The following is a 23709-nucleotide window of genomic DNA, read 5'->3' on the forward strand; positions in this document are numbered from 1 at the left end:
ACTGTTGCAGGTAAGATGTTGTGAAGGTTTGAAAAGCAAATTACCCAAATATGGACCTAGAACCAAAAGGTGGTATCTCAAGGAAAAACAGGTGGACCATACATTTGTTGCTTTTATAGAAAACCTAGTGGGTACTAGACCCATAGTTAAGATGTGGTCAAAGAGGGGGAAAGTTGGAAAAACAATTCCCTAGAGGCTGCACTACTACAGAAGCTATGATGGAAGCCTTAATCATGCTTGGTTATCAGATCTCTTGCTAGCACTCCAGTTTCTTGTTGGAGGAGACATGGGATTTATTGTGTAAACTCTTAAGTGAAGTTAAATGTTCTATAGGAGAAACCCAGATCTTTTTTGTCATAAAGTGTATTTGTTCTTTTTAGTTTATATATAATACTTATTATTGATTAAAAAAATGAAAAGCAAGAAGTCTATTGTAAAGGATTTAAATGCTTGATTTAGTAGAATAATACATTCAACTTCACTGCTTGTTGCTGTTACTAGTTTTCAGGGCAAACATGGTGCTGCGCTGTTCGCAAGAGAAAACACGTTTCTTCGAAAATTTTAACACAAAGTGCATTTGTTTTTTTTATAAAGAAAATCGTCATGCAGATCTAGTTTCCAGGTGGGGCCTCGGTTTAAGAAATTGTACCATTTAAATTTCAAAATTTCCGCTGTCGAGAGAAGTTGAATCCAGCTAGCCAGCCCAATTTATTTAATTTATTTTTTAAAAAGAAAGAGAGTTTTCATTTATATTTATATGATGATGATATGTGGTCTCTCTCTCTCTCTCTCTCTCTCTCTCTCTACTTATGATGATAGACCACGTCTCGTCTCCTTTCTTCAACACCCCCCCCCCCCCAAAAAAAAAACCAAATAATTTTAAAAACAAATTAAAAAAAGAGGAGAAGAAGAAAAGAAGCTGCTTTCATTTTAATGCATTCATTCGAATGTTTGCAAATGAAGTTGCTTATTCGAAGCGACCTCCTTTCAATAATAAAATTAATAATGGGTAGCCGGCTGGACTTAATTTTCACACGAAGAACTTGGGGCGGTTTGATGGAAATTTCCGAGCTATGAATTTGGCGACTTGGCCTTCTGCGACGATCTGCCCCCCACACGCACACACAGCAGAGATTTTTTATAATTTAATGCCAACAACAACAGCAACTACTACTTCCTAATACTAGTTTCAACAAGAAGCGCGGGCGTGTGCGTGTTTACCTTTTGCCAAACCAGCACTGTGATAAGGCCACCCATGATAAGCAGCCATAGCCGAAGACGAAAATCGAAAGGCATGCCTGGTGAAGGAGACCCTCCAGCTTCCTGAATTCAATTGAAAGAAAGAAACTTTTTAGAAGAGTTTTGATTTAAAACTATCAATGTGATTCAAACGTGATGGAGGTGAATGCTGATAAATATTGTGACACATCTCAGGTTTACATAGTAGTCTACGGCTACGTTTGGTCAGCAGAGCCTCTTTAAAGTGATCTTATGAAATCTCATAACCTGTAATAGATCACATATTTGAGAAAACAAATTACTGAAAAGGTCATGACAGTCTAGAGGTACTCAAGGCATAAACAGGTCAACGTTTAATGACTGGAAGTTAAAGAAGAACTTCTCTCCAACTTAGTGTGGGCCTATGCCGGACTGCTCTCCGGTAATTGTAGGTGCAAGATGTTCACATGTCAGGCTCATGCATTGGAGAACAGTGTTGTTTCCAGTGCAGCCACGGGTGTAAAGATTAAAGCTGATCCTTATGGGCCTTGTGAGTATGCACGTGCACCTGCATGTGCATGCTATACAGACAAGCGCATGTGCTCATACACACGTGCACATACACTTATTTTTTTTTGTAACAAGCTATGTTCTATTGCTTCACTGTACAAAGAAAGCAGCCCTCAAGAAGCATTTTCCACCATTTGGCTGTCTTATCCATATTCTAAAGCCTATTCAAACGAGCAATCCACAACTCAAGAATTATCAATTTGTATGTGCGAGCAACAATGAGCTGTAACATGGGTACTTTGGGAAAACCAGACTCCTCTCTCTACAACATCCAACCTATCAATATGTTCTCTTGAGAGACAGGTGGAATCACTTCAAGCTCTAATTTGCTGCCAGACAGGCCATAATGCATGCCCAAATTCCAGTTCCTTTGTGCTTGCGGAAGTGTAAAAATTCTGCCATCCAGAGAGACATCCTTTGTGCATGCGGGAATGTAATAACTCTGTCATCCTAGATTAGACTTATATTTTTAGTGGAAAGAAAATAGGCTTTCCTCGGCTCCTGAACTGCCAGAGGTTCCGAAAAAACTCTGCTCTAGTGAATGCTCTCCAATCTCAATGAGTTACCTGCCTCTGAAGATCGTCCCGGCCAACACAAATACTCCAGGACTTATCTCCAATCAGTAATCAATCTAGTAGTGAAAGGACAACCTGATATCTTCCCTTGCAACTTACCAAGAAGCAATTCCCAATGTGTACATTGCGGTCTGCCAAAAGAATCTGTTTTTAGTGCAATACACACAGCCGCAATCATGACTGGCCAAGGCTATTCTTGGGCAAAGAAGGTGGACAGTAGAGTTCTTTTTCTTGCCAAAATATGATAATGAATATTCAGTACTCCATGCATCTTTGGAGAATAAATCCATTCATATCTCAAGAGCCAAAGAGCTTTCTTTTGATGTCTAGTTTTCCGTGCTAATTCCATGGTCTTAGATATGAAAGCAGTAATATGTTTCTTTGTCCATACCAATAGAGGAAAGAAAAAATGCACATAAGCCATCATGATGGACTATACTATCCTTAGTTGCACATGTAAAGGCCAGGTAGACAATTGCCGTTGATCCCATTTTGCTTTCCTCTTTTGAAAGACCCAGTTTGTGGCATCAGAAAAACAGATACATTCCACCCCAATGGGTAACCCAGATGTCTAACAATATGTGTTGGTGGAAAGTTATTATGGCGTGGAAAGATGTTTCCACTGGAAACATCTTTCCACGCCATAATAAACTATGCCAATCCAATGCTGTAAGTGGTAGTAATTTGGATTTGCAAAAATTAATGAACAATCCTGCAGCTTCCCCAAACAATTGGAGAGCTGTCTCATCAGAGTTTGCAAATCTTGTGGAGTGTTATTAGGGAAGAAAAAGGAATCATCAACATAAGCTTGCGCCACTAAATTACTGCCATCAAGCAATTGCAAACCATGCAGAAGTCAATCTGTGAGCATATATAGAAGAAAAGGGTGAGTGGCGATTGCATATAGTAATGCACTCAAAGGGCAACCTTGTCTAGCTGATTTACCCAATATCCAAGGACAAGACAATCCTTTGCCAATAAATGACTCATTGCATTTCTTCTTCTAGAGAGAGGTCCTTTCCAATGTATACAGGTTTGGGATCCTCGTCAGGTCCTATGTTGACCTTGTTAACTTCACCCATTCCATATTAAGATGTTCCACACTCCCCCCATCATGGGTTCTCTTTGCCTTCTCAAACTGTATACGTTTTAAAATGCTCAGGTGTCTATCTAAGGGCATCTGCATAGGCGCTCTCTTGCAAGACATGCTTAGCTTCTTTTCCAGCCCCTACTAAGGCTTTGTTCTTTGTCCTGCCCCATCCCACTCAGGAGATTTCCATTTGCCTAAAGCCTTGACTGCATTGTGTATCTCCATAGACGTAAATAGGCTTTCTAATTCAAAAGCTTCCTGCAAATCCATTATTTCTTTGACATTTTGGAGCAATTATGTACGAGCATGTGTCATAGAAGGGCTTTCAGCAGGAGATGATGCAAAAACTTGTTGGGAGTGAGTCACACATTCCTGCTCTAACTGCAGTACATTTACATCCACTCTCCGTTATCCTTTTGCACTAGTGAGATGCATTGTTTTTGTCTAGTTACATTTAAGCTTTTTAAGAAAGCTTTAGAAAAGTAGCCCTTGTCCAAGATAGGCTTCTGTCTAGACCTGACTTGCCATTTTTGCAACTTCCTATAATTATTCAATTCAAGCTGATGCTTGGCATAACATATCTAATCCTCTGCCTCAGGAACATAGAAAATTTCTTCAAGAGTTTGCAATCGATTTTTCAGCTGCTGAATTTTCTCTCTCCTCGCCCATATACCATTTACCATAATTTGTAATCACCCCTTGCATATGGGATGCAAAATGGTACCAAGCAATATCCATATCTTCATAAATTTTACCCATCAAAGCAAAGACTATATCTGCAACCATGTCTTTGAAATACTGATGAGTCAAATTGTTGTCAATCAGTAGTAATCTCTTAGCTGATAGCTGTAAATCATCTAGTGACATGTCAAAGTACAAACTCGGCCATTGAGCATGCACTATACAATGAGTAACCTGCCTTCTAGATCATTGTCACCAATTACCAGCTGCAATTCGGCTGACAAGAAAACACACACCAGAGAAAGTAGAACAACCAACATAATATATACAATATCCATCAAAGAAACCAGTCCAACCAGCCATAGCATGTTGGTTATGTTCTTGAAGTGATACTATGTTTGGCTTCATTCTATGTACATTATATGACATGCATTTAAGAGGTGCCTTCATGATCATTTTATTGAGAGGTGCAAGCCCATATTAACATCTACTTGCATATTTTGCTACATATTATGTAGAGTTTGAACTACTACAGCCCAAAGCTTTCCTGTATCAAGTTCTCCCGACGACCAAGCTTTACTCTGAGAGGAAGATGATTCCGTCCACATTCTAGACTACAACAGTCGCGGTCTGACAGAAATAGCCTTTATGGGGTTTGGGGTCTGCCAACCCTCTGAACCTATGCCTGTTTGCATCATTTTTCACAATCTCTTTAGTTCTAGCGCCTATATGTGCTCGTTGTCCTACTCTTGTTCTTATTTCCACTGCTGTGTTGGTAACTGGCAATGTATTAGTTGTTTTTGGCTGGAGTAGGCTTTGGCTGGCCTATTGATGTTTCCACTATTGGAGTCGGAGGAATAGAGTCAACTTGAGGTCTCAACGTAGGAGTAGGACAATTAGAAGCGGAGTGTCCAAACTTACAACAAGTGTAGCATGCTCTTGCAAATACTCCCCATTTCAGGTCATAATATTTTTCGCCCATATAGACATCATCAACCTCCATTGCAATGGATGGTGGGGTGGGTTTATCTATTAACAATGATTTATGTACAATATAGGAGATGGACTCAAGGCAAGTCCATCTTCAGAGAACTTCAGAATACGGGAAAAACACCTCGAACTGACTAAAACCATGTCCTCCACTTGTAAGCAATCATGCAGGGATTGTCGCAAATTCATCTTAAAGTAAGCATATGCTTGTAGAGGTGAGTGCCCAAACATATAACATTGTTTCTCATCTTCCATATTGTCGATAAAGCCCAATATCAGGAGATTTGGGCACACCAGCCCCAAACATCCAGAAATGCTTGCCATATCGCTTGCCAAGGAAGCCACCTGAGATATCATCAGCCAATCTTCAAAGAAACTCTCTTGTCATCAAACAATGCCATAACAGATGTGGAACAATTTCACACCCAGCTCCATATCTACAAGAGGTGGCTCCAACTATCCATCTTTTAGCAAGCATCTCCGTATTAGGGAGGAGACCCACCAAAGAAACAATCTTTGCTTTTAAGGTAGCTTTCTTTTCCATATACTCTGAAGTTGTTTTTTCCACCATCTTTCACTCATTTGCATACCCCATAGTGTTACCATGTGCATGAATCCAAGGTGGTGCCAGCAAATGATTATACATACTAGTTGCAGTTATCTTATCCAAATGTAATCCCCTTGCATTTTCAGTTTGCCCTTTCACTTTGCAGTCATTACACACACACACATATCACGTGCACAGAGACAGAGAGAGAGAGAGAGAGAGAGAGAGAGAGAGAGAGAGAGAGACCTGGTATGCAACCCATACAGGTGAAGACGAATTTACTTTATTGAATTGTTCACTTGCCACATGCCACAAACTAGTGAAGCCACTGGGTGGAAGTAGCAGCAAAAAGGACATCAAGATCATCAGAGATCCATAACAAATCTGAAAAGCACCATAACAACTGTCAATAACAATGCACTGTATATTTCAGAAAACTGTCTTAGCAATCAAATTCAAGAAATCTGGCAAAAAATTATCCGTTGTAGGTTATGTTGACCTCTCTATCCATGATGAGGTCTTGTACAAAGTAGATTATCATTGTTACGAACCTTACACATGACTACACATGGGACGCGTACACACCGATATGCGGGATTTACACGCGGGACACGTGGGCGTTGCGTGGGAAAACCAATGGCGGCATACTATTGCACATCACCGCTTATATTAATAAGTGTGAACAGGGGTGACGGTTGTAGGCCAAAGACCCAGTGATGTGTAGCACAGGGGTACCAATGGGGACACACGGGGCGCATGATTATGGTGTTGCTGCTGGTAAGGTACACACTGGATGCCTGAAGGCTGGGGTCACTGGTATATATAATGGTTGGGTGGTTAAACGTGGTAGGTTTATTTTTGAGCTCTTCTTTTTCTCTCACGTTTTTTGCAAGAGGTAGGATTCACAGAGCCAAGGTCGCTTGCATGGGGGCACCTGGACGACTGGAGCATGTTATGGTGGGGAGAGACATCATACTTCTGACAGAGACACATCAGAGCCCAGAGAGAGGGCTACCTCGAGTAGAGGGATTCCAGTGGGAGTCAGCATGGGGGCACCTGGACGACTGGAGCATGTTATGGTGGGGAGAGACATCATACTTCTGACAGAGACACATCAGAGCCCAGAGAGAGGGCTACCTCGAGTAGAGGGATTCCAGTGGGAGTCAGCATACAGGAGGACCACACGCCAGGGTACCTCGAGAGGGTCGGGGGGAGTAGCAGTCCTATTCAGACGGGAGCTACAGGGGAGACTGAGAGTGGTAGCACAGGATCCAGAGGCCAGATACATGTGGATCAGCTTACAGCTCTCACAGGACAGGGTTATATACATAGCTCTATGTTACTTTTCTCCATCAGGATCCTCCTATGTCATTACAGAGGACATGCCACAGGAGGAGGAGACAGGAGCCTCGCCATACACTTGTCTGTCAGAGGAGATTATGCATTATTCTACACTAGGGGAAGTATTTCTTACAGGCGACTTCAATGCCCACACACAGAGCAGACAGTGTGAGGTGTATGACTATGATATGGAGATCCTCCACCCTGTGGATCCAAAGGAGATAGGGGCTAGTCGGGCATCAGAGGACACTGGACCAGACAGAGGACATTATGGGGACCACTTACTAGAGTTGGGAGCCAGGCATCGTCTCGTTATTTATAACGGGATGCTACAGTGGCCGGGATCAGGAGAGCTGACATGCTTCCCACATGGGGGTCATACACGGACCGGAGGCACGGTGGTAGACTACATTATGGGGTCTTTGGAGGCATCACAGCTTGTCACCTCATTCTCCATTCCACCTCGTCCTATTGGGGCAGATCATACATACTTGGCATTTTCACTAGCCGGATCACCAGTATCACCAGCCCCCCACATACCGACGCCACACACTACCATCTACTTCACACATGACATGGCAGACATATACACTGGCAGAGTAGAGGATGGGCTCCTACTCATGGATCCCCTGGCACCTATGGATACCATTACAGCCCAGCTAGCATCACTCCTACACACGGCTGCATTACAGAGCTTCCCACATCGTGTACACTCAGGAGAGCCTGCGAGACCTGGGACTATGCCCCAGAACAGATGGTATGATGACGAGTGCAGAGCCCTATACTCACGACTTCGCATATACAGAGAGCCTTGGGAGCCATCACAGAGCAGGAGTCGAGGAGAGAGATGAGGAGACTTACTCGCCGCAAAAGGCGGGCCTTCGCAGAGATACAGGAGCCAGAGATCTTTCATTTCTTCATGAGTAGAGATAGCCCTGTCTCATGGCGGCACTTCAAAGAGCCCCGGACCCCGACACCTATTGCAGACCCACAGACATGGCACACATATGCAGAGGGCCTATACCATGCCCCACAGCAGCCACCTATACCTCAGCCACAGGAGCCTCGACCTACCACAGCTAGCTTATTTACCCACTTGATGGTACAGGAAGCTATCCGCCGCCTACAGCATGGACGGGCCGCCGACCATATGGGCCTGCAAGGTGAGCATCTCATATATGCAGTAGATTCTTTAGCTCCTTTTCTTGCACACCTGTTTAACAGGGCACTAGCAGAGGGTTTGCCTGCGGAGTGGACGATGCACATCATTGTGCCGATTCACAAAATAGGGGATATGCTCGATCCGAGCAACTACAGGGCAGTTATGGTTGGCCACGTGCTGGCCAAACTCTATGGTGCAGTGCTGGAGCAAGAGCTTAGCTTATATGCTGAGCGAGCAGGTTTACGCTCATCAGGGCAGGCAGGCTTCAGGAGAGCTTTCTCTACCACTGACCATGTATTCACTTTGAGATGTATGATTGATCAGGCCAGAGTGAGGAAGAGAAAGCTCTATTGCTGCTTTGTGGATTTCCGCAAGGCATTTGACACAGTACCACGAGAGAGGCTCTTTCAGCGCCTGCAGTCTCTTGGCATACCAGCAGATATGACATGGGGCATCTATGCATTATATGAGCAGGTTTTTGGGCGAGTCAGATGTCCAGGAGGTATGTCCGAGACTATTGCTAGCACCATTGGTGTGAAGCAAGGATGCCCACTTTCCCCCACGCTATTTGGGTTATACATTGATGAGGTGGCTGACTTCATTACACGGGGAGGCGGAGATGGAGTTGATTTAGCAGGTACCTCAGTACATATTATGCTCTATGCTGATGATATTGTATTAGTGTCGGAGTCTCCAGGTGGTCTACAGCAGCATCTACATGCACTCGATGATTTCTGCTCACAGAGGGGTCTTAGTGTGAACCTTGAGAAAACCAAGGTTATGGTCTTTCATACATCGAGACAGGGCAGGAGTCAATTGACATTCACTCTCGCAGGATGCCAGGTGGAGGTGGTGACATCATACGTGTACCTAGGGGTTACCTTCTCTGCAGCAGCCACATGCTTCACCATGGGTTCAGCAGCCAGAGCTAGATTGACACGGGGATATGCAGCATTGGCTATGCTAGAGAGACAGTGCCACCAGGCGCATTTTCAGGAGCCCCGGACGAAGGGGTGGCTATTTGACACATTAGTCACACCGGCATTGATGTATGGAGCAGCGGTATGGGCGCCAAGCCTTGCTACCCATTGGTGGACACAGATAGAGAGACCACAGGCCCTCATGATGGCACGCATGATACGCAGCAAACCGTCAGTACCTCATGACATTATTCAAGCAGAGTTTGCTGCGCCTCCTATGATGGTAGAGGCCACATTTCAGACTATATGCCTGCTAGACAGATTCAGAGAGATGCCACAGGACAGATTGTCATACAGAGCTTTTGAGGCATCTAGACAGTTGGCTGAGGTAGGAGACAGAGGATCATGGTATGCACACGTCACACATTGGTTCTCACAGCATGGCCTAGACATGGATCATCTACCACCATTCCAGTATGACAGGGATGCACCACATATCCGTCTCTCTCATAGTGAGAGGAACAGAGTATTGAGACAGGATCTATGGCAGCTCTATACACGAGAGACATGGATATCGCCTACACAGCCTCTTCCACCGAAGATGCTATACTACAGAGATCACTTCATGAGTATCACTGATGATGGATTTATAGAGAGGCCTAGATACATGGAGGGCTTTTTACCACACGGCTCCCGAGTGGCTATTGGTCAGCTCAAAGTTTCATCACACCGATTGGAGATTGAGACTGGCAGAGCAGCACGGATCCCCCGAGAGGAGAGGGTATGCAGATTGTGCAGAGAGGAGGTGGAGAGTGAGGAGCATTATGTATGCAGATGCAGAGCATATACTACGAACAAAGTTGAAGCTCCACAAATAGCGGAATCATTTATTGCCAATGTGTTTAGATTACATGGCTTGCCATAATCCATTGTGTGGAATAGAGATCTGCGGTTTATAGGTAATTTTTGGCAGCATGTTTTTAGTAAACAACTCTGCATCGGTAGCGGTGATCATCCACAGACTGGTGGTCGGCAACCAATTCTTCGAGGATATATTGAGAGCTTATTTCAAGAAACGACAAAGCGATTGGGAAAAGTATTTACCTTTATTGGAGTTTGCGTATAATTCGCGCAAGCATTCCTCTAAAAACTTTTCTCCATTTGAATTGAATTATGGCTATAATCCATTGATGCCAAGTACAATTGGATTACCTTAGAAGACACCCAATGCAGTTGAATTTTTGTTTGAGCTACAGTTAAATTTAGCAAGAGCTCAAGACTATTTATTTCCTTTTAATTAGAAAGACATATCTCATGGTGTTGCCAATAATGCACCAATAAACTTCAAAGTTTGCATAGCAAAATCATCGTGCCCTCATAAATGATGTTCAATCCTCCCTCTTGCTTAAGCATAATAATGGTATCCCAAGCTAGTCTCACCCTAGTGTTTATTGTGCCATCTAATCCAGACCGAAGGAAGTTCCAAATAAGCCGACGAAGCTGGCCAATGCATCCCTTAGTAAGACGTGACAAACCAAGCAGTCTCCAGCAGCACTTGGTTAGCTACCATGGCTCTAGAGGCCAAATCAAGCTTGTCCTACTCCAATGCAGATATGGCTCTTTGTGAAATTCTCCCAAAGAATCCTGCAAGCATCTCAAACTGTCCCTACTGTGCATAGGTCCATGCGTTGAGAAAAAAGGTTTGTCTCCCACCCATCTATGTCCAAAATGCCTAATTACCATTGAAATGCGAACTCATACCACCTATCCATGGCCTCACCTCTAACAATGGACACGAGATCTAGGATCCAAGGGGACTCGTGATGCTTCTCATGTTCCCTCTGAAGCATAGCTTTGTGTTTGATAGCTCGCTCCTTGTCCAAAGCCTCTTCTTTCTTAGCCAAAGCAACAAAGTTATAGTGCTAGCTAGTCCTCTCCAAGGCCAACGCAAGTCCCTCCCGAGGGTCAAGATCATCAAAAAGCCTCCAAATCTCTCTTACCTCCCCTCCATTGTCTAATATCGGTCTTATCCCCACCTTTCGGGACAAGGTGGATAGGACCCTCCATGGTAAAAGGGGGCATCATACCAAAACAACACATCTCTTGCAAAGTAGTAGTAACATTATCACCAGTGAGGTCTTTGTATCAACATAGAGACAGTCTAGGATACAGACACAAGATGAAGCATTGTGTCTCCCAAGTTCCGTGAGGCACAAGACAACCGGGCAGTGATCTAACTTGGTAGTACTAGGCAAGATGGCAATAGTACCTCCCCTATCCAAGCCCTAGTCATCCACATAAAACCTATCCAACTGTGCAAAGCTGCATACATTCCCGCTTTTGCAGTTATGTTGGAATGGATTCTTGCCCTCCACTTCTATTATCAACTTAATCCCTCTATATAGAGAAAAATGCCCCATGGTCTACCCTCATCCCCCACCTTTATCGACGGTCTTATGGGATATTTGGGTGGGGAGGGACCCGGTTGGTTGATGGCCGTCTTCTGCGTGCTGCGCCTTCGTTCGCTTGGTGCTCCACGCTCCGCGTCCCAAAGCCTCGTCGGATTCAGGCTTCACATCTAGAGGGGTGTTGGAATGGATCCTTGCCCTCCGCTTCTCACACTGCCATGTGGCAATCTATTATCCCACATTGTGGGTTGGGGTCAACTTAACCCCTCTAAATAGGGAAAAATGCCCCTTGGTCTCCCCTCATCCCCCACCTTTATTGGTGGTCTCATGGGATGTTTGGATATGCAACATGCAACGGAAGTATTCGTATTGGAGGATCCTGTCACACAAATGTTCACACCGTCTTCTGTATCCTGAGTTTTGCGAGTTTAGCAATCCACTTTAATGACTTCAAACTTTAAGGAGATGTAGAGAGAGAGAGAGAGAGAGAGAGAGAGAGAGAGAGAGAGAGAGAGAGAAATGAAATGATATATTAACGTCTTCAAAAGGCCAAAATGACCTATGAGACCAAAAAGGTTACAACAATTGGTGGATCTGATACAATGTCTGTGTAAGAAAAGCTAAAAACAACTAACTGAAACTGAAATAACTATGAGGAAAAGTACGGTACTAGGAGCTCCTAATGGATAACATCTGGGAGGAAAACTCCAGCAACAAAGGTAAGCATCATACACATCACTATCCAAAGAAGTCTCTCATCGGTCGATGGCGGATATCCTTTCCTCCATGTTGAGTACTCTGACTGGACGTCTCCCATGCCGTGCTAGTATGGTCCTGATGTTGTAGTCTCCGCCGGTGTCGAGATGGGCCTCTCATCTTGGGGCGCCTGGACCGCCCCAGCTCTATAGCCCGATCAATCAGTGTACCTCTAGTGCGGCTATACTCTAGGGCTAGCTGCAATGCCTGCTGGCCTGACTGCTCAATCTCTGGTCGAAAGAAGTCTGTAATCTGCCTCTGTAGGTGTCTCTCCCTCTCTGATCCCCTCCCTCTCAAGAGACCCTCTCTATGTCTACGAAGCTCCAGCAAGTATAATCCGAGGCATCTCTGATCCTGGTATCTCATGACTCTAGAAAGTGGTCCGAAACCCTCTCTAAACAGGCAGTGAAAACGGCCTCGTATCTCATAATATACTGGACAGTGACATATGTAATGTAACTCTGTCTCTGGCTCCATCTGGCATAGCTGACAAATCCTGGCCTCAGCTAGTACTCCTCTGAATCTGCCAGTCTCAATCTCTAGCTGGTGTGAGGATGTGCGCATCTGACCAATAGCACACCGTACCCCATGAGAAAGATGAGTATCCATGTAGCTAGGTCTAGTCACAAACCCATCCTGCGTGAGCTGGAGAAGATGATCTCTATAGAAAGCCATCTTCGTACCAAGCTCCTGTGTCGGCTGTATCCATGTCCTCCTAGTGTCCAGCTGAATCAGGTCCTGCCTGATAAGTCTGGTAATCTCTGCCCGTGTGAGAGAGAGGGAGGGTGCATCCAGGGAGTACTGAAATGGAGGTAGCCTTCCCATACTGAAGCCATGCAACTGGAACCAAGCTGTCATCTGTGCATACCAACATGATCCGTCTCCCTGTGATGCCAACTGTCGTGAAGACTCCAAGGCTAAGCGAGCATATCTGTCTCTAGGGAGAGCCCAAGTGCTATGTATAAAGGAGACTGATCGAGTGAGTGCCTCTACTACCAATGGGGGGGCAGCCATCTCCGCACGGATAATATCATGTGGTACGGAGGCCTTGGCCCTAATCATCCGGGAAATCATAGAAACCAAGGGCCTCTCCATATGTCTCCATCCATCAGTGCTACCAGCTCAGCTGTGGTGATCTACTGAGGGTCCCCATATCTCCACTCCATACAGCATGGCTGAAGTGACCAAAGTGTCAAAGAGCCAGAGCTTTGTTCGAGGTTCCTGAAACTGAACCTGCGAACACATCCTCTCTAGTCTCCCCAATGCTGCATAAGCTCTGGTCAATCTGGTCTCCGCTGCTCTCCTCAAGGAAAATAGTGGGCCACTAAAAACCACACCAAGGTAAGTATATGCATCTGTATACTCCACTGTCTCCTGACCATATGTAAAGGTGGGTACTGACCTCCTAACCCACTGTGCTGTGGTGTTAAACACCATCACCTTGGTTTTACCAAGGTTAACAGACAATCCACTGTCCTGTGCAAAGGTGTGCAATGCATCCAAATGACGCTGCATCCCCTCTGGAGAATCTGAGATCAGCACAATATCATCAGCATACAATAACAGCGGAATCCATGTCCCTGCTAGCTGTGCTCCTCTGTCACCCTCCCGCTCTACATAGTCTGAAACCTCATCCACGTACATCCCAAATAAGGTGGGAGAAAGGGGGCAGCCCTGTTTCACCCCAATAGTGGAGTGAACCATCTCAGATATACCCTGAGTAGTACGTACCTGCCCCACAACTGTCCTGTATAAAGCCATGATTCCCCAAATCAGCTCTGTGGGCACTCCCATCTCCTGTAGTCTGCGCATCAGTCTGGCTCTCGGTACTATGTCAAAAGCTTTGCGGAAATCCACAAAGCAACAATAAATCCTCTTGCCATATAATATGCCCTCCTCAATAATAGCTCTGAGTGTCAAGATATGGTCAAGAGTGGAGAAACCTCTCCTGAACCCTGCCTGCCCTGATGCATGTATGCCCTCTCTCTCTGCCCATCTACTCAACTCCTGCTCAAGAATAGATGCATATAATCTAGCCAATGTGTGACCAATCATGATGGTGCGATAATTCCCAGGAAGCATGGGATCCCCTGACTTGAAGATAGGCACAATCGTGGACATATTCCAAGTCTCAGGAAAACCCTCACACATGGCTCGGTTAAACATCATATCAATAAGCTCTGCAAGCATATCTCTGGCATGAATAAAGTGCTCTGCTACCAAACCATCATGATCATATGCTCTCCCAGTCCTCATCCTGTCAATAGCTTTCCTTACCATCTCAGCAGTAAAGAAAGCACATGTCTCTGGGCATGGCTCCGATGGGTCTGGCAGGGGCGGCTGTCCTGCTGCTGTGTACAGGGATGCTGCATACTCACCCCAAATCTCTGTGGAGGTAATGGCTGGTGATGGTGAATGCTCATGGAATAGTCTCCATGCCTCACCTGAGTCCCGACTCATAAATAACTGATACAAATCTCTCTCTAACTGAGCAAGATAAGCCCTCTTCTTCCGTCGCACTAGGTGCCGGAAGGTAATCCGTGACTGTCTGTGAGTGGTAACACCCATGAGCACCTCTCTCTCGCTGCGCCCACCCCTCCCGCCCTGCCCGCCTTTTGCTTCGCTGTTCGCCGCCCTGCCCCCCTTCGCCCTTGCGCCGCCCTGCCTCGTTTTTGCCGCCCTGTGCCCCCCCCCCCCCTCTTCGCTGTTCGCCTGCCTGCCTGTCTTCCCGCCTCCCTCTTCTTCCGTCGCACTAGGTGCCGGAACGTAATCCGTGACTGTCTGTGAGTGGTAACACCCATGAGCACCTCTCTTCTCCCACCCACCCTTCCTCAGGCCCCCAAGGCAGCAACATAACTCTCTTCTCCTCTCTTTTCCCTTTTCCCTACATGACTTGAACCCCCCCCCTGTTGCTCCTGTTTTGCTCCTGTGTCATGGATTAATTTTCAGTCCATTGGCGATGGGAATGCAAAAAGTCATGACCAAGACCGGGTTTAAAGAGGAGCTCGTGAAGGTGGAGGACAAGCTCGGCACGAAGATGGTCGACTCTTCCGTCACCGCAATCTTTATAAACCACCTCTCCAAACTCGAGAAGGGATTTGACAAAATCCAAGAGCTCGAAGAGAGATCTTCCAAGCAAGAGGCTGAGATTTCAGCTTTAAAGGAGGAACTAGTGGAGGCCAAATTGCATGCTAAGAGTCAAGCGGCTGAAATCTCAGCCCTCAAAAAGGAGTTGGCAGCCACTTCAAAAAGCAATCTTGAGGATGGAAAATTTCAGCCCTCCTTTCTTGAAGAGCTGAATACCATCAAGGAACAAATGAGGATCATTTGAGAGGAGGAGGAGCAACATAAAGAGAAGACATCTTCATGGGTGGAGGTGATCACAAAGACACAAAAGAGGATGGACGAGGCGGAGAAATGGATCGAGGTCGCCAAGAAAGGGAAAGGTAAAGAATCGCCACCCATCCCCACTCCCACCATCATCAACATGACCCTTGAAGAGGAGCAAAGGAGGAAGACCCGGGCCTTACATGTACGAGTGTCCGGTCTAAAAGACCGTGATGATGCGGAAGGGGAAACCAAGGAGCTCTTCTCTATGATGACTATAGAGCTGGCCGACTACTCATGTCCATATTAAATGCATAAAATATGTATAAAATGCTGAAAATGATGGAAAATTTACCAGAATATTCCTAGTAAATATCCTGATAAATACTAGATATCTGGGGTGTTTGCCATGGTCTAGATGCAACGTATGAATGATGTGCAATATGCAGAATGCTTTTTAATGCAAACCCTAAGGTTTCTATTGACTGTATATGCATGAATGCGTCTCTTTAAGTGGGTTAAGGGACTTGGACTGACTGACTGACTGACTTGCTATGGTTGAGAATGACCTACGTAGCTCGTGCCTAACTTATCCTGGACTGAGGATTACAATGGGGTCACGGCGTACGACAAATATCATCCTGAATGGAACTAATATTGTACAATGTTGCACTGATGAGAATGAGCCAATTTGTCACCATGCACTACAATGTAGAGTGCATGTGACATTCCCTCCTGCTTAGCTTGGCGGCAGGCTCATGGCTTCCAAGTAGTCCGCCAACAACTGGGGGTACTCTTGTAAGAATTCCTCGTCTAGCCATAAGGCTTCGTGGGTACCTTGATCTCAGAATTTCGTATAAAACTGCGTATCCGTCGATCGGAACCATGCTTCCAACGATGAAGAAGGATCTACTCGGACTCGATGACTTCGGCTTCGTCTACCACGTCTGGCTGTTGCTCATCTGAAACATCAAAAACTTCTGGTCCAACATATGGTTTTAGCCAACAAACATGGAAAAACATCATGCATTGTCCAACTGGTAGGCAACTTTAACTTCATGGAGACATCACTTAACTTTTTGACTATTGGGAAAGGTCCAAAACTACGGAATGAAAGCTTGGAACAACGTTTGCCCACTTGTTTCAATCTTTGTTTCATGATGCGCAGATAGACCCAATCCCCTTCCTTGAAGTGGACATCTCATCTAGACTTATTGGCATGTCTAGGCTTCCTATGCTTTGGTAAAGCGGTCCTTGACTGACTCAATGATCTCGGAAAATGCTTATGTGGTTTTATTAGCCTCTAGAGATGGAGACACCAATCTCGTCAAAAGAGAAGAAAAACAGCGACCAAAGGCTGCTTCATATGGAGTCCGTCCGACACTGGATGAATGAGTGTCGTTCAAGATAGCCTGGACCAATGAAAGATAATGTTCCCATTTGGACTGATGGTCATGACAATATGACTTGAGAACATCAAAGGCCAACTGTTTATAAATTTCTGTTTGGCCATCTGTCTGCGGATGGAATGCACTAGACAACTGCAACTTAGTTCCGAAGTTTTCAAATAATGTCCTCCAGAAATGCGAGGTAAACTTGGAATCTCTATCTGATGTAATGAAGCTAGGCAAACCACAAATTGGATACCAATGCTTGAGAAACAAACGGACTACGTCCTCAGCTTTGGTCATATGCTTACATGGGATGAGCATCCAGAATTTACTGAAGCGATCCACAATGGTGAAACATTGAGTGTTCCAGGATCCGGTGCTGGTAGAGGCCCTACAAAGTCCATAGATATGTCGATGAAAGGTCCATCGGGGATAGGCAAAGGTTGCAGTAAGCCAGCCTTCTTTGTATGTGGAACCTTTACTTTTTGACAAATCTTACAGGCTTGAACATGTGAATATACATCACGCCTCATTTTTGGCCAATAAAAGGACCGTTTAAATTTCTCAAGGGTATTATTGATACCCCTATGTCTCCCCGTGATTTCGACAATGGTAGATTCCTGGACTGCCTGGATGCTGGCCTTTCGACTAAGAGCATCTGTTACTGGGTTATGCTTACCAGGGATGTATTCAATCATTCCTCCAAACTGTTGGAAGAGTTGACTCCACTTAGCCTACCGATCACTCCACTGGGCACTTGGCATGGTTTGAAGCCACTTAAGTGCTTGGTGGTCTGTTTTTACTGTGAAGACCTGTTGTCCATAAAGAAAAGGCTTCCAATGTTTCAGCGCTGTGATCACACCCAAAAGCTCTCTGTCATAAACCAAATAATTCTTTTCGACGACATCCAACTTTCTATTGTAGTATGCCATGCCTACTGGAGAACTCCACCTATGGCTACATTGCTTGCATCGGTAATGACCTCAAAAGGTTCATCCCAAGATGCTAACTTTAACACAGGTGCTTCTGAGGCAGCTTTCTGGAGTGCACGGAATGCATCAAGCGCCTTGCCTGTAACTGAGACTTTCTGCTTGCAAGTCTTTACCCCCTTGATCAAGTCGGTAAGAGGTGCTGCAAGGTTGGAAAACTGATGGACATGGGTAATATAGGCCTGGCAAAGACCTACGAAGAAACAGATTTCTTGGGTGGTCTTAGGAATGTCCCAATCTAAGATTTCCTGAACCTCTAATGGATCCACTCTAATCCCATCGGAACCGATGATATAGCCCAAGTATTGAACTTCTTTAACACTAAAGACAGAGTTTTTGGTGTTTATGTAGAGCTCATTATCTCGCAAAAGTTACAAGACTTTCTCCACATCTTTCTCATGCTGCTCCGCAGTGGCTGAGAAGCCTAGTATGTCATCAAGGAATATGAAAACACACTTCCCAATGTGGATTGCAAAAATCCTAGAAAAAAATTTATTGAAGGTTGCGGGTGCATTTGTAAGCCCAAAAGGCATGACTATGAACTCGTAGTGACCACGCTCTGTCCGGAAAGCTATTTTTCGAATGTCAGCTTCAAAAATGCGGACCTGATGGTAACCACTCTTGAGGTCGATCTTAGTGAAAAATTTAGCACCGTCTAAACGCTCCAAAATGTACTCAATCCTTATGGATAATCCGACATCTCCCATGGGGAGAGTAAGGCCCTCAAAGCTTGTACATGATATTATTCTCCTTGGGTAATGAAATACTCCAAGGGGGTGCCATAGGAAACTTATTCTTAATGGTGAGTTTATTTAATGCCCTATAGTCTACACAAAGGCATGCAGACTTGTCCTTCTTTTGGACAAATAGGATGGGTGCAACAAATGGTGAGGAAGAAGGCCGAATGAATCCGGCTCGGAGGAGCTCAGATAACTGTTTTTCTAACTCGCCCTCTAAAGTCTTGGAAAGACGATAGGGAAACCTGCTAGGAGGATCCCGATCCAGGGGCGAGAGGATGGGAGACTGGACGGGAGATCATCCTTGAGCATAATGTCCTAATGTTTGGATAGGAGGTCTGCTAATTGTGGGACTGAAGATGAGATGGATACTACCGATGAGGTAGAGGCTGTTTGAGCACGAACATAAAGTAGTGCTCCTTCTGCTCCCTTACGAATAGCTCCTCGGGCCTGGAGATGCGAAATCAATAAAATACCAAGAATGCTTCTATCCCCACGAATCATGCTTCTTAGTATCTTTAGAAGATGCATTACCTTTCCCTGGCTGTGCAACGGATTGCTACTGTTGGGATTTGGTATTGGACTGGGATGACTGCTTGGGCTTGCCTCCGTTCATCTTCATTTCTTGATTTTGAGCGAGAGTCAAAGCCCGGTCATATGTACTGGGTTCAAAGTTACGAACTGTGAACTGAATGTTAGGATCCAATCCACGAATGAATTGCTCCATCTTAGCCTGCGCAGATAGCCCTAACTGCTGTGCTAAAGTAATAACCTTGCTAGAAATCTAAAGCACTGGGGATCTGTTCTATCTGAGTCCATAGAACTCATCTACCAGACCGGTCATGTACTGGGGCGGAAGGAATCTGGTCTTCAGGTCATGGACAAAGGTATCACCTCCTGGTGACATACCCCCCTCTTGAAAGAAGCAAGCGACCTCGATTGCAAGTCCACATGCAAACGGATGACACAGGACGATCACAAGATTGCCCAGGTGATTAGTGTCATCGCATGTATCTCCTCCTGCGAGAACAAATGACACGGGGCGATGATAGGAATTCCCCACTACCATTTGTGTCATCGCAGGTTCAAGCCTTTCAAATACATGTTTCCGGATGCAACACAGGGCGATAGCACGTGTCCCCGCACTATTAGTGTCACAACATGTATAATCATTCATTGAAGTGTAACAGATACAACTTCAAAGCACTGAAAGTTCATTCATTGATTAAGTCATTGACAACAAATGTCAAAACTGTACATTGCCAAACATATAATACAAATCTACAGGTCATTCAAAATTCAGGTTCAAAAAGCAGAAATAACTGGGACAGACTCTCCTTTCAGCTTCACATCCAGAACATGAGTCTTGTCCCTATGTAGAACTGTGATTTTCCTCTTGAAAGCATCCAACACTGCATGTTTCTTATGACACCATGGAATTCCCAACAGGACATTACATCCTTCCAAGGGCATGATAAGAAACTCCTCTGTGTCGACATAACTCTGTATATGCATGCGAAGTTTGCCAAGTATAGGAGTGACAGGAACTGAATGCCCAGGGCATGCCAAATCAGCCTGTCCAACTGGTCCCATCTCTTCAGCACGAATTCCCAACTTGGCTGCCAATGCCGGTGAAATAAAGTTGGCTCGAGCACCACGGTCAAAGAAAATCAGCACTGTAGCATCTCTGATTTTACCCCATGCTCTGCACAATTCTGTCGCATCATCACATGGCTGGTCACCAACCATGTCAGGTATCAATCATGCACTCGGCATTGTCTTCTTCTTGGGTGGCCCTTGTTTATCCTCCGCATCTTTTGCTGGCTGTTGTGGACATTTTGCAGCCATATGCCCTTTTTGTTCACAGATGAAACATTTCCCGGCTTGCATCAATGCCTTTCGCTCTTCAAATGACTTGCCATACAGTGGCCTCTTCTGTGCTTTGTCAAGTTCCTTCTTCACTGTGCTCTTAAAGCCACGTGAACCTCCCTGTAGTAATGCATTAGCCATGTTTGCATTCTCAATGAGCTGAGTCATATTAGAAACATTGGTCTTAATGCAATAATCCCTGATTTCTTTGGACAAACCACAGCAATACTTCTCTATTTGCTCTGACAATGGCACTGTTCTGCAGGAAGTTACTGGCAAGAGTGCATCCCAAAACTTCTTATTATACTCTTCCAAATTTACACAGTTGGCTGCATCAAGTTTGTGCCATGCTGTCATAACATCCACTTCAAAAGTATTTGTAAGCCAGGCAAAAGAGAACTGCTGCTTAAATTGAACCCATGTAACAGGTGCTTGTCCTTGCATCAACAGTGAGGTCCACCACTGCAATGCATTACCTTTCAAGAAAGTAGCAGCCTTCCGCACCTTAGAAGACTCTGTAAAGTTACCCCCAATGTATGCTGCATCAAACTGCTGAATAAAAGTCAGTGCTTTCAATTTGTCCTGCATCCCACTTAAAGTCTCAAACTTTACTGCTTGACCTCCTTCTTTGTAATCCTTTTGCACCTTTTCTGGATCAGTCCTTACTGCTCTTTGTCCACTAGGTTGAGAAAATTCAGCCACACTAACAGGTGCTGCGGGCCCCAATGCTGGACTAAAATAAGTTTGAAATCCGGGCTGCACATCTATATTGGCATAAAGAGGGTTCACAGCTTCCATAGGCATCATTCCTGGTGACCCTCTTGACATCAGTCCTGGCAAAACTGTGGGCGGCCTAGCCATGGCCTGGAAAACAGACCCACCACCAAAATAGCCAAGCTGGGAAGCAATGAATGGAGGAATGGTCGGCATGACCCTTTGCACATTACTGCCCTGGCCTTAAATGCCTGCACCTGTGCCTAGGTAACATGTTGCACTGGATCAGCTAGTATCACAGGTGCCTGCTCAACATGCTCTACCCTCATTTGCAACTGTTCTTGTGCCCTTTCTACTGCAAGCTTGGATGCTTCAACCTGGGAATCCCCTGTACGTGACTGCAAAAATTTCTTCATTCTAGGATTCTTAACTAGCTGCTGAAAAGTTCCAAGCATGTTAAGAAGCTGTGCCTGAAACAAATCCTCCTGTTCCTGTTCTTCCTCTAACAAGGCTGGCTATACTACTGGCTCCGTCCGAGCAGAGGCTAACACCTGGGTACCTGTCACCTCTAAACGCTATCTGCGAGCAGAAGAGGAACTCTCTTCGGCAGGAAGCTTGCCTTTCCCTTTGTCTGTCATACTGTCAACTGAAAGTTTAAGGGAACCTGTATCCAAAGAAAGAGACCGTACTCTTTCTCACCTGTAATCAGTTGTACCTCACTATGTGTGTCTCCTGTTCACCCAATCCAATCCGTGTCCGGGCTCTTGCAGAAAAGAGGACCCTATCCCGGCAACGGAACCATGAAACCGGTCTATGGACACATAAAGCGGTAATTCATTCACAAATAACCTGGACTTACTCAGACACACAATCACAGAATCCTCGCTCCCTCGCTCAACAACACTTTGGCCCCGAAGTCCGGCGCCCCTTGCGGTATTTCTTTATTGTTAAAAAGTTGGAAAATACAAAGCTCGAGTGCAACAGAGCACTCTACTTGCACCAACTGAGTTTTACAAATTCTGGGAGAAATTTGCCAGCATAACTGCACTAAAACTGTTCCATAACATCTCAGAATGAGTCCCAACTGACAGGCTCACTTCCATAGGCATCAGACTACCCAATGGAGTCCAAAACATCACAATTCAGCTTGCTGTAATTTTCTGCACAGACCTATTTTCAGCTCTGTTTTCAGCCGAAAATAACCCTTGTACTGTCCTGGAAGACTTTAGCAAAGTCCTACTGCATTCTGGCATCAACCGGGCAACATAACAGTCCAAAAACAGCACCTAAACAGTGCTGAAACAGCGTTGTATTGAAGAGGTTATTACCCTCTTCCGTCCTTGCTTTGGTGTAGGAACTAACTACACCAGTTCCTGTTCAAGGAGGCAACTAGCCTCTGCATATAGGCATGAAATTCACACAACTGTACCTGATTTTATCTGATGAGAGCATTACCATAGTCTGCGAGAGAGAGAGAGAGAGAGAGAGAGAGAGAGGCTGTGGGGAGCAAGCTCAACCCTCAATACATGAGTTGCAGGGCAAGGGAGTGCACCACAATAGCTCTTAACCTGCAACAATCCACTCATTCAGCCCAAAATCCCACGCTTCCCCCTTCCCAATGTGGAAAATGCACATAAATTTGACACTTGGCACATTTTTAAGCCTTTTCCACATGCAATCTTCCCAGCTAAAAATCTCCTGACTGGTTCACACTCTCACAACAGTCCTTTGCCAGCTTTTGGTCCCCTTGACATTCTGCACAAACTGACGCGAACACTTTTCAATTCCGACACTGCCCAAAATAGCAGTTCCCTAGATTTTAGGGATGATGTCATCTGCATTCCTTCTGGTCTCCTGACCATCTTTGACCACTATGGTCACTTCAGAATTTGCTTAGAATTCAAAATACATTCACATTTCGGTGGCGGCCACTTACTAGTGTAAACCGGCCTATGCCCTCATTCAGTGGCCATGTCCTGGACACTGTCATTCATCTTTCAGTGCAGTTCTCAGGCTTAGCCAACCACTGGTCCAAAGTCCCACTGGCTGACCCATTCTGACATTGCAATGGCCCAAGCCCTTCCAAGAGATCCCGGAGGAAAACAACAGCAACCAAAGAGAAAGAAAAGAAAAATATATATTTATAAAGAAATGTAAATAAGGAAAACAACTGCAAAAAGTTTCACCTCCTGGTGACAGCCGAGCTGTACTCCTATACAAAAGCTTCTTCCGAATGCTCAGAAGAAGCGGGTGCTGCTCCAGTGACAAATCTAGTCCAATCTGGCATCCCAAATATCGCACTGCTGTGCCAGGAGGAATCCATCTAAAACCCGGGTCTGGGCTCCATGCTGGAGTGGGAGCGCTACTAATCCAAAAGGCCACTGTCTTGCGCCAATTGATCAATGCTCCCGAGGCTGCACTAAA

At 45.2% G+C, this 23709-nt stretch overlaps 1 protein-coding gene across 1 annotated transcript in view; it reads right to left on the reverse strand.

Moving 5' to 3' along the window:
* Window positions 1-907: 907 nt before the first annotated feature.
* Window positions 908-23709, reverse strand: part of LOC147607739 (uncharacterized) — a 109834-nt gene continuing 87032 nt past the window's right edge. The window contains exons 21-23 of the mRNA XM_086790207.1: window positions 5918-6055; window positions 1222-1323; window positions 908-1105 (exon numbers count right to left, since the gene is read on the reverse strand). Of these exons, the coding sequence (XP_086646333.1) occupies window positions 1031-1105; window positions 1222-1323; window positions 5918-6055 (315 nt within the window). The 3' untranslated portion in view covers window positions 908-1030. The remainder of the gene's footprint in view (window positions 1106-1221; window positions 1324-5917; window positions 6056-23709) is intronic.

The sequence above is a fragment of the Cibotium barometz genome, chromosome 55, assembly GCF_041138505.1.
Source record: "Cibotium barometz isolate CiBa-2024 chromosome 55, ASM4113850v1, whole genome shotgun sequence".
Taxonomy (NCBI): domain Eukaryota; kingdom Viridiplantae; phylum Streptophyta; class Polypodiopsida; order Cyatheales; family Cibotiaceae; genus Cibotium; species Cibotium barometz.